Below are 11,449 nucleotides of genomic sequence, written 5' to 3' on the forward strand. Positions count from 1 at the left end.
CACCACCGCCCGGCAGGGGCATCATCTTTTATTGTTCCCTTTTTCTAATCAGAGCTCAGCACAGCTCTTTGTCTCTGCATGTGCCATCTGCATAAGGTACCCTCCTCCTCTTTAGAGACTGTCTAAAGTGATTCTTGTCCAAGGCAAAAATTTAACCTGAATTTTTCTGGTAATGTTGCACAGCAGAAGTTAATCTTTCTCTGGGTATTGGTCTTCGCTACATGACATGCTGTAGGAGGCAGGACTCCCACTGATTCAACCCACTATCTCCAGATGCTAACCCTCGGTAAATGTTTATATACTAAGGTAGATAACCTTGCCTACAGTGTCATAGAAACCATGTAGCGACACTTGAGGCTTTGTACTGCCCTAAGGGCTGAACCTGTTCTGATGGGGCTGCCTGTAGAAAACCTGAGACCATCTGAGCCCCCAAACTTCTGGAGGTTGAGAAGGAAACTCTCCACAAGAGAGAACTGCCAGAAACCAGAGAAGTGTCTTACGAATATGTCTTCTTCCGGCAAAGGCCTGGCCTTCTCTCTCTCTAAGTGTTCCTGGACTCCAGGGGAGTGATGGGGGTTGGTCTCTTTAGGGCAAATTTTTATTGTCATTTCCCAGAATGATGAGTCAAAACCCATCACACTGTTCCTGTCTGGGATCTGGAAGGGAAGGCAAGCAGTTGGAAGGAATTCAGGGGACACTTAGTCAAATTGGGTCAAGATATGTCCATTCTCCAGCCTCAGCCTTGGCAAAGATGTCATTGGAAAACACTCCCACTGTCACTGTCAGCCAAGAATGAGCCCAAAGGTACATTTCCATTTCCACTTTAACCATTTCCTATAAACTATGTGTTTTAGACCTGAACTATGACTCTTGCCCACACTGGAGTGAAAACTGTCCCAACAACCCTGTCACGGTGTTCTGGAAAGAGATTTCCAAAAAGGTAAGCTCCAAGTAGTTCAGTTCCAGAGTTTTGACTGAAGGCACTGTCTGGTCAATGGTTGGTTGATTTGGACCCTTTTTGGGTCACAGATCTTTGTAGGTGTGAAAGTGTGGAAACCTTTTCTGAGAACAAAAGCTCAGAGATACATGCTAGATGACTTTCCCACCCACAGAAACTTTGCAAGCTCAAAAAAAGAATCCCTACCCCCAACGAGTGCATAATATTCATTGGCCATGTCTATCAGGAAGCTAGGTTTGGTTTAATCTTGGGACCCAGGCTTTGGCTGGGTTTCTGGGAAAGTTTTAATAATTTGCGTTTTTGGACCACTTAATATGTTCCCAACTCTTTGCAGGAGTTAAGAGCTCTGTCTTCACAATAGCCAAATAAAATATCATGAATACCATGGCCACTTTGGAGCAGCACCATGGAGGTGCAAGCAATCGTGGAAGCTACTAGCTGATTCCAGATCTCGAGTCTGGGCTGAGAAACACTAGCTCCCTCGCCTCACACCATACAGATAACTTCACTTGAAATTGCATAAGCATATTTACTTTTTTTTCCCACTAGTTGTGCCTCAGTAATAAAAATTCCTTTGTAAGTAGACCAATGGGGGAAAAATGAAAATGATCAAGAAAAACAAGTGAAAGGAAAAGAAAAAATCCAAACATATTTGTTGACAGAGATTTCTATCCCACCAGATTCCACAGCTCTTCAGTCCCTAAGAAACACACAGAGGTCTACATTAATTATAGTTGGTTGGCCTAGTATTGTTGAACACTTACTACATCTTTTGAGCACTCAGAGACACTGTATTTTTTATTGCTTTTTAAGAGAATGCTTTTCATTTATGCCATCAACTCTGGGATATGTTTTACAGCCACACCATCATTAAAACTTTCTACAGCAGGTCATGTGATATATATACATATATCACATATATATATACCATATATATATGTGTATATGTATATATATATATATGTATTGCTTTCTTGTACTCCCATTTCAACCCTTGGTACTAAGAGTTAAATGGTGAAGGCGACTGAAGGCACCCTGACTTCTGAGACACTCCAGCATGAGCACCTTGATCCTTGCCTCATGGAAGAAGGCAAAAAGTCTAGTCCCTATCTTTGACAGTAAAGATGGTTCTTCTTACAGGTTTGAATCTTCAGGCCATCTTGCTGCTAAGTCATGTGACCTTGAGGTCAACTGAGCCAAGCTTTCCTTGTGTCAGGGGACTCATGAAAATTCTACCTTGTGGGGTCCAGTGCTCTTCTGGGTCAGTGTTTAATGATGATTCATCAGTGCTAGGGGTGCTCATCTGCTAATCTCCCTCTGTAGCAAGACAAGCACCAATGGACTTCATAATTCCACTCCAGATCACTCAGCGGTGTAGAAGTCACCTGCAGAATAATGTCAATTTCCTCAACTGCATACACAGCCTTCCATGAACTGACTTTTCAGCATCCACGGATGCTTCCCTGACAAACACCACTGCTTTCTGAAACCTACAGCCCTTTCCTGTCACAGCTTCATTTGAATCCCACCTAGTCTTTGGGACAGGGATTTTGTCTCCTATACGGTGCTTCCTCGTTCTTTCCTAATCGCTAGTACAAAGTATTGTCCTTTTTCCTGCCATCTTTTCTTTCCTTGGAATTTTACTGAGCAAAACTTCCCCTCTGCCATGTACCAGGTATAGATCACTAAAGACTCTAGAAGATCCTGGGAAGCCAAGCTCTTGTTTCTCACGGAGCTCTTCATACTGATGGCTAAAGCTGTTCCACCCATCGCTACAATGAAATGTATTAGGTACTGTGCACAAATGTCACGGAAGGAGACCCAGGTCCCAGAGGTCTTGGACTGTCTTCAGAGGAAGCTGCACAGTGAACATTCACATGGTTCACTCCAGTTCTTAATGAATTTTCCAGATGAAAGTTGGTTGCTTGAGAAAATAAAACTCTCTCTATTCAAAGGCCAGCCTGGTCTGCAGAGGGAGTTCTTCAGGCCATCTCCTTTCTTTTTCTCTTGGTGTCTTTTTTAGAGGCTTGGAGTCATTGGCTCTTACCTAAGTTTCTCTTTCCACAGTGTTCCATTTCCCTTGCCCCTAAATTGTCCATCTTGCTTCTGCTAAATAAGGCGTAGCCTCTACAGTACATGACACCAGTTGAGTGCCTTCATTTTCTTCCTCTAGAGATCCTCTGTTTCTCACTCGAGACTTTCAACCTCCACATCACTTACAGACTAGCAAGGCTGCATCAAGAACTCATGCAAAGCAAATATTTTCAATGTGTTAGACTATTGGGTAGATTCACCATTCCTGGGCTGAAACTGTAGGGGCTATTTCTCCCTCCTAGCTAATATACGTACTCTTTTGAATGGAATTATTGGAGAATAATGATGGACTTCTTTTTTAAGTTTGCAGAAACTGCCTGTGGTGTGGTCCAAGTGATGCTCAATGGGTCTTTCAGTGAACCATTTTACAAAAACAGGTACTTCTTTCTTTTCCTTGTAGCCTGTTTACAAGGGTTAGTTATCACAGTTACCATAGTTATAGTGGTGTTTCATTTGTAGTTTAATAAATAAAGATTGCCTGAGGATCAGAGAAGTAAAACAGTCACACTGGCCAGTCTTACGGACCAGACAGCAATGACACACACCTTTAATCCCAGTAGCCACAATGACAGACACCTTTAATCTCAGTAGCTACACTAGCTTGCCATAGAAACCAGGTGGTAGTGGTACACACCCTTAATCCAAGACTTAGAGAGGGTTATAAAACAGGAGGAGACAGTCCTCAGTTTCAGTCTCAATCTGAGGTTTCCTAGAAGCAGGATCACCATTTTTGGACAGAAGTTTGAGATAAGACCCAGTGGCTGGCTGCTTTACTTTTCTATCTTCAGGTTGAACCCCAATATCTGTCTCTGAATTTTCCTGAAGAGCTGATCTTAAAAATGGAGTGTTTTGTATTCTTGGAAGATGTTTCTCTTCCTGGGTTAATGTTTTCTCCTTTGTCTGAAATCCTCCCCTGTTCCTAAGGGCCATTATATGGTTGGCAGCTACTGCTCTTCACTTTCTGAGGTCTCCCATAGTCTTCTCAGCTCCCCCCCTCACATTCTGTCCTCCCATTTCACCCATACTGTCTGGCTTGCCTCCCCACTTCTCCCTGTCTGCATCCCCACCATTCAGGAACAATGGCTCACTTGTCTCTCCAGTTCAGCAGCAGAGGTGTCCTGGGGCATCAGAAGCCATGCTGGGCTCTGCTCTTCACTGTCTCATGGCAGCACTGTCAGCAAAGCACTAATGATTTAACAGGGTGGACACCAGAGGTCATCGCACACACCCTGTGTGACCTTGGGCTAACCTCTGAAAGTCCCTCTATGCATAAGTGATAAGGTGAGGATGTTATAGAGCTAAACCAAGAGAGAGTTCCATGTCTAATGAAAACTCCCCACGGCATATCAGCTATTATATTCTCATTTATTCCTCAGGACTGAATTGATCCACCCTCAAGCCTCCCATCCCAGGCCTCTTTCTCATCTTAGTTTCTATCATGTCAATGGCCTTTGGTTTTTTTTTTGTTTGTTTGTTTTTGTTTGTTTGTTTGTTTTTAAATTTTGTCAATGGCCTTTGTTCTCTAATTTTTCTCTGATAAAAATACTTCTGAAGAGCCGGGTGGCGGTGGCGCATGCCTTTAATCCCAGCACTTGGGAGGCAGAGGCAGGCGGATCTCTGTGAGTTCGAGGCCAGCCTGGTCTACAAGAGCTAGTTCCAGGACAGGAACCAAAAAGCTACGGAGAAACCCTGTCTCAAAAAATCAAAAAAAAAATACTTCTGAAGATGGAAGTATGTATTAATTTTTTTCTGGGCACTCTAGGTAACCCTTGTTAATTGTTCCTCTCTTCTGTTTCAATATTTAATTTTACAAAGCAACATTAACTTTTTTGTCTTCTTCTGACCCTCGTTTCCTATGGGTTCTGGGTGAAGATGCTAGGTAGCACTCAGAATCTTGTCATCTGATATTAGAGAGCTAAGTCCCTGCCACAGGGAAGGTAGCTGTCCACACTAACAAGGACGAATCTAAAAAGGCATTGGTGAGCAGAGATTCTGTGGTTGCAAGCAGCTCTCTGGTAGTGCTACATTAAGTATTTCATATGTATTAATCAGCACCAAAGTATAGTTAAAATCTCATCTGGGCTGGGCAGTGGAGACGCAAGCCTTTGATCCCAGCATGGGAGGCAGAGGCAGGTGATCTTGGTGAGTTCCAGGACAGCCAGAGTTGTAACACAGAGAAACCCTGTCTTGAAAAAAAAATCTTATCTTTAAATTTGGAAACCAAGAGTCATGTCAAATGGGGAAAGGTAGGAGGCGAGATATGTTCTGCTCAATGATGTCCAGCTGCGTGAGTTCTGACAGCTGGCCTGGGATCAAGGATGTTCTTTATCTCTTCTGTTTTAGTACCTTTGGAAGTGTGGAAGTCCTTAATCTGGACCCAAATAAGGTTCATAAACTCCAGGCCTGGGTGATGCATAACATCGGAGCAGGTTCCAGGTATGTCACTGTCTGTAGCAGACTGATAGTCTCTGAGTCAGCCTGTGAAAAATGCAAGGTCAGGAGAGCGCAGCAGGGACAGACCTGCAAGCTCACTCTGCTCTGAGTCCTCCTTCTAATGTCTTAATTCTGTCTTCACAAAGGACAGTGCCGGCTTCCCACCTCTGCTCCTGCTGACCTGAGAACCCAGGAGGTGGACTTCTGTTCCACCTCTATCATTGCTGTTCCCAGGAGTAGTTATGCAGAGGAAGTCAGACACTCAGAGGGTCTTTGAAAGATCAGATTACTTGAATATTTTCTTTCTTCCCTAGTAACTCATGCTCAGGATCCTCCATAAATGAACTGAAGCTGATTGTGCAAAAAAAGAATATTGCATTTTCCTGCCAGGATAACTACAGGTAATTGATTTCTTTTATTTTTTAAGATTTGTTTATTAATGTAAACAGTATTTTGCCGGCATGTGTGTCTGCAGGCCAGAAGAGGGAGCCCGATCTTACTAGAGATAGATGTGAGCCACCATGTGGCTTGTGAGAATTGAACTCAGGACCTCTGTAAGAGCAGCCAGTGCTCTTAACCTCTGAGCTATCTATCCAGCCCTCTAAATATTTTCTTTTTTAATGTATGAGTATTTTGCTTGCATCCATGTCTGTGCATGACATTTGTGCCTGGAGGCCGAAGAGGGCATTGGGTCCCTAGAGCTGGAATTACAGTTGTGAGTCACCATGTGAGAGTCTGACATTGAACATGGATCCTCTGGAGGACCAGTCAGTGCTCTTAATCACCGAGCCATGTATCCAGGCCAGTAAATGATTTCTTGTGAACAAAACAGCTGTGTGACCTGAGCAGGCTTCAGCGATGCCTCTCAAGCCTTGGTGGCATATGATATGTGATGGCTTCTGCCTTGCCACCAAACCTAGCTTGTCTCCCTAGCCAATGGCTTCACTCTGGCTGCCTGGCCATTCATCCTCTTCCTCCGTTTGTGCCAGCCCTAAGCAGTGACTTGCCCCAGACCCTGACTGACGCTCGGAGGACACACTTCCTGCTTTACTACTGGGCTTCAGGGGAACAGAAACATGCCTCGCCAAGACTTTTCTCCCAAGTTTTAAGATTCCGTGACTGGCTATAAATTTGCATGTGAAATCTCCTTGGTTAGATTCAAATGTAAATGCCTATTTTTTGTAAATTTCCACACGGCAGTCTGCAAAGACTTATCTTTTCTAGATTAAAACCAAAACCAATGTAAATTCTTTTTTTTAATTGAATGCGTCACAATTTGTGTGTCATCCTCCTGCAAGGGTCATACTAATCTTCTCTGTATTGTTCCAATTTTAGTGTCAGTGCTACCGAAGTGAGCACCTAATGTAAATTCTTTTTTTTTTTTTTTTTTTTTTTTTGGTTTTTCGAGACAGGGTTTCTCTGTGGCTTTGGAGCTAATGTAAATTCTTAACAAGAACTTAGCATTAACCTATGGACTGGCATATATCTTTAAAGTCACCTGTAACTCCAAAACTGGGGGGGGGGGGCTCATTGGTTTTGACCAGTTATGGTCAATGATTCAGACAGGGACAGCCAGCCACTTTCTACAGAGTGAGCAGGACTTTTGAAGCTTGCCCATGAGGAGCAGCTTCAACTAAGACCAAAGCCCAGAGAAAAGGCTCTGTGCCGTACGCACTCGCTGAAGAGACGGAGTAATTTTATGCCTCTTTACGTTGCCTACCATACCTCAAAGGCAGATTTAAAGGATGGGTGGCTCATTTCCCAGATGACCTGAATTTCCCATCAATCAAGCTGGCTCTTCTTTGGAAACTGCCAGGGAAAAAAATCAACATGCTGCAGAAGTTAAATGAAAAATAAAAATCAGAAGAAAAGATCAGCTATAAAAGAAACTCCGCAGACAGCTGATGAGGAGAAGGATGCAAAGACGTTTTGTGCGGGAAAGAGTGCTGGCAGGCGGGAGGAGGTTGCGGAACATAGACTCTGGTTTTGTGAGCTCACATTTATGAAGATGACAGTCCTTTAAATTTACCAGTTAGATACTAAAGTGTGCTACGTGTAGAGGAAGCGTGGCCCTCTGACCGCATCCATACCTCTTAAGGACAGTCCCTGAGTTCTGTGCTGTCTCTTGCTTTCCCCCAGAAGTCATCAGGAAGCTCCCTAACTGGGGAAGGCAGAATCCTCAAGCATGTGGGCGGGCCTGCTCTCTGTGGCCACATCTGCTGTCTTGTGATCAGCAGCTGTCAAAGATTTGTGACACATTTGAACCCAGAGGTTCACTTCTTACCTCCATATACTTCCATCACACTCTGTCCTAGGCATTGATTTCTATGGCCTTACAAATGAACTGCACCTGTATGAGGCTCTTTTTCAAGTCGTTTACTCCTGGGCTAGGCAGTTCTCTGTGCTGATGCTGAGGAGAGGCATGTTGTAGATGGTCAGTGGTCCGTTTTCCTTTGGTTGCCAAAGGGTCTTCTTTCATTGATGAGTTGGACCATAAGGTACATCGTTCAGTCTCTTTCCTCTTAAATTTTTGTTACATTTATGTTTATTTACTGTATGTATGTACATCTGCACATGTGTGCACATACCATAGCTTTCATGTGAGCATCTGAAGACAACTTGTAGGAATCAGGGCTTTGTTCCACCACATGAACTCTGGAGATCAAGCTCTCTGGTCATCGGGCATGGCATGGCAGTGAGTCCCTTCACCCCATGACCCATCTTGCCAGTCCTCAACCTGTCCCTTGATTTCCTTTCTTCCTTCTCTCCCACAGGCCTGTCAGGTTTGTTCAGTGTGTGAAGAACCCTGAGCATCCGTCATGCCGTTTTGGCACGTGGTTTGGATCCTAGACCCCCTGTTGCTGGTCAAGATGAGAGTCTCTGGGAAACTACACTGGCACACAGCCGGAGCTATCAGAGGGCGCGCTCTTGTATAATGCCAGCACTCAAGATGGAAGGACTTCCCAACAAAGTTGGGCAGCGTTACATGATCGGTTTAGTTCTTACTGTATACTACTCAAGAAAAAAACTACTCCACGAAACAGAGCTAAACTTGTATATTGTTATTTCACTTTAACTTTCTCATGTGGTGCTGTATTTTGTTCATATATTGTTAACTCTCTTTTTTTTCCTCTTTTAATGAAACTGAAAAGCAAACCCAAAAACTTTCACACAAGGTAGTTAAGCCTATATACCATTGAGCTCCATCCTCAGCACAGCTGGTAATATCATTTTTATTGAACAATTGACAATCCACGGGGAGCAGGAGGAGTGGGTGGGAGGACTGTGGAATGAGAATAAATAATAAATAAATAGGAAATCAAACCTCCCTGTCAAAATGGACACAGAAAATGAAATGTCAAGTTTTTCAAATGAATGGCCTCATTTTTTTCAATGTTTCTTTTTCCTACAAATATTCAAATGGTAAACCTGAGGTCATGGGTTATTACAGGGAAGGTGTTCTGTGGGAACTTGAACATGCTTGCTGTTTTAATCTTTCACCCTTCCAACATGTGCCAATAAGTTTGACTATTGTTTTCCTTTTTTTTAAAAAAAAATGAGATAATGGAGCTTAGAGAGGTTATAAACTTTCCTAAAGTCACATTCCGGGGATCATGATTAGAGCTGGTGCTGACTCCGGTCTTTCAAACTTCACAGCATATGATATTTCTTCTTTTCTAGGCCTTTACCACCAAATTGATAGTAGCCTGTATTATTGTCCAGAGAATGTTGTTGTACTAAATTGAATGTAATGGAATTGGAAATGTGATTGTTTTGTTTTGTTTCTTGGGACAGGGCTTCTCTGTGTAACAGTCATGGCTGTCCTGAAACTCACTCTGAAGACCAGGATAGAAAACAAATTACCAATATCAGCAACAAATGTAGTTTAACTCAAATTTAACTCAATATTTTTTTGTTTCGTTTTGTTTTTTGGGTTTGAACTCACATTGAACTCACAGAGATCTGCGTGCCTCTGCCCCTCGAGTGCTGAGATAGATTAAAGGCGTGTGCCACCACTGCCCAGCCTGAAGTGTGAATTTTATGGACACTTTCAAAACTAATTCATTGCATCCTATTTCCTTTCCTGCTCATACTTGGTGCCCTTTATAGGTAGTAAAATATTTTTGTTGAAATATTGAGTTAGTGAGCCAGATGGTGGTAGCACATACTTGTAATCCCAGCACTTGGAAGGCAGGGGCAGGCAGATCTCTGAGTTGCAGGTCTACTGGTCTACATAGTGAGTTCTAGAACAGCCAGGACTATTACACACAGAAACCCTGTCTCAAAAGAACAAAACAAAAAAGAAAAACAGAAACAAACAAACAACCCCAAAAAACAAAACGAAACAAAAAAAATATTGAGTTAAATAACTACATTTGTTGCTGATATTGGCGATTTGTTTTCTATCCTTTTTTTCTTAGATCAGCCTTGCTTTGGGATTACCAATTGTTGCTGCTGTTTTCAAACCTACAATCTTTAGCTTTCTTTCTTTATTTTATCTAATTGTGCTTTTTTTCCCTCTATTTTTAGAAATATAAAAATGTCTTATTTCTTCTAGCTTCCTTGGATATCTTTGTTCAACTGTTTTGAGACAGATGCTTAGATCATTGATATCGCAGCCTGTTTTCTTTTCTTACACATGTATTTTAGTGCTGGGGGTTTTCCTCTGAGTCCCACTTTTGCTGCAGCACTGAAGTTCTCTGTATGCCTGTATTGGTTGCCATTCAGTTTAAAATTGTTCCTGGTTCCACTGTTATTTAGAAAAGCGTTATTTACTTCTCAACATCCAGAGAATATTTTTAGTTTGTCTTTAAAAATAAGTGTGTTTTGTAGATATTAATAAAACTAAATTGTTACAGCCTCAAAGAATTTCCTTGGTTTATTGAAAATAGCATAAATGTTGGAGACAGGCACTGCCCAAGTCCCAAAGAGAGACTCTCTCAAAAATCAAGGTAGAAGGGATCTAAGGGAAGACAAGTGAGTTCTTCCTGTAGCCTTTTCATGTATGAATACATGTGAACCGGCACACATACACAGAGAGGGAGAAAGAGAGAAGAAGTATGGTAATAACCTGTATAATGAAAATTGGCAATATGTCATAAAGCCTTGACAAATTTGTATTGCATTAGTCAGGATACATACATTCTCGTAAATCCCATACGAACACACCAACACACACACACACACACACACACACACACACACACACACACGGGATTTATTTGCTTGGCTTACAGGCTGTGGTTCAGATAGTCCAACAGGGATTCACATTGGTCCCAGCTTTCAAGTAGCTCCTATGACAGAATGTCCTCAGAACCAGATCCATGACAGTGAAGCCTGCAGCCTAGAGCTTTTACACGAGACTCTTCTGCTTTACTGTGAAGGGTGGTTACCAGATTCAGGGTTCACTAATGTTCTTGCTCACGGACATACTTTGGAAGTGGCTGCTTGTGTCAGGAACTACTTGGCCTTCACATCCCCTCCAAGATGACGTGTATAGTGTAGAAACCAACTTGTAAGGCAAGCCCATGAAGACTCCTCTGAGGTCAAGTGTTAAGCCAGTGGAAATCTCAGAGGAGACAAATCACGAGGTTTTCATGTGGTGCTGAAGAGGGCCCTTGGGGCGGGGGCACAGAGATGGCTTGGGGCTAGGGTGTTCCTTCTTCTTACCCCACCTTTCATCACCATAGCACAGAACCCTGAATCTGTTCTCTCTGTAGTTCTAACTTTGAGCATCTAGACCATTGACCCTGCAGCCATTTCCAGCCCTAAGGGCTTGATGACCTGCATGCACAAAAATACTCCGTGTTCCTCTTCTTTTTTCTTTAAATTGATTTTATTGAGCTCTACATTTTCCTCTGCTCCTCTCCCTGCTTTTCCTCTCCCCTTCAACCCTCTCCCAAGGTCCCCATGCTCCCAATTTACTCGGGAGATCTTGTCTTATTCTACTTCCCATGTAGATTA

The 11,449-nt window shown here is 42.8% G+C and overlaps 1 protein-coding gene and 1 non-coding gene across 2 annotated transcripts in view; one reads left to right on the forward strand and one right to left on the reverse strand.

Moving 5' to 3' along the window:
• Positions 1-10,345, forward strand: part of Cd38 (CD38 molecule) — a 40,788-nt gene extending 30,443 nt beyond the window's left edge. The window contains exons 4-8 of the mRNA XM_005365988.2: positions 855-940; positions 3,356-3,429; positions 5,396-5,488; positions 5,800-5,886; positions 8,260-10,345. Of these exons, the coding sequence (XP_005366045.1) occupies positions 855-940; positions 3,356-3,429; positions 5,396-5,488; positions 5,800-5,886; positions 8,260-8,335 (416 nt within the window). The 3' untranslated portion in view covers positions 8,336-10,345. The remainder of the gene's footprint in view (positions 1-854; positions 941-3,355; positions 3,430-5,395; positions 5,489-5,799; positions 5,887-8,259) is intronic.
• LOC113458157 lies at positions 6,741-6,844 on the reverse strand. The gene has a single exon (XR_003378585.1). It is a non-coding gene; the product is annotated as a U6 spliceosomal RNA (small nuclear RNA).
• Positions 10,346-11,449: the final 1,104 nt, after the last annotated feature.

The sequence above is a fragment of the Microtus ochrogaster genome, unplaced genomic scaffold, assembly GCF_000317375.1.
Source record: "Microtus ochrogaster isolate Prairie Vole_2 unplaced genomic scaffold, MicOch1.0 UNK5, whole genome shotgun sequence".
NCBI classification, from domain to species: Eukaryota; Metazoa; Chordata; class Mammalia; order Rodentia; family Cricetidae; genus Microtus; species Microtus ochrogaster.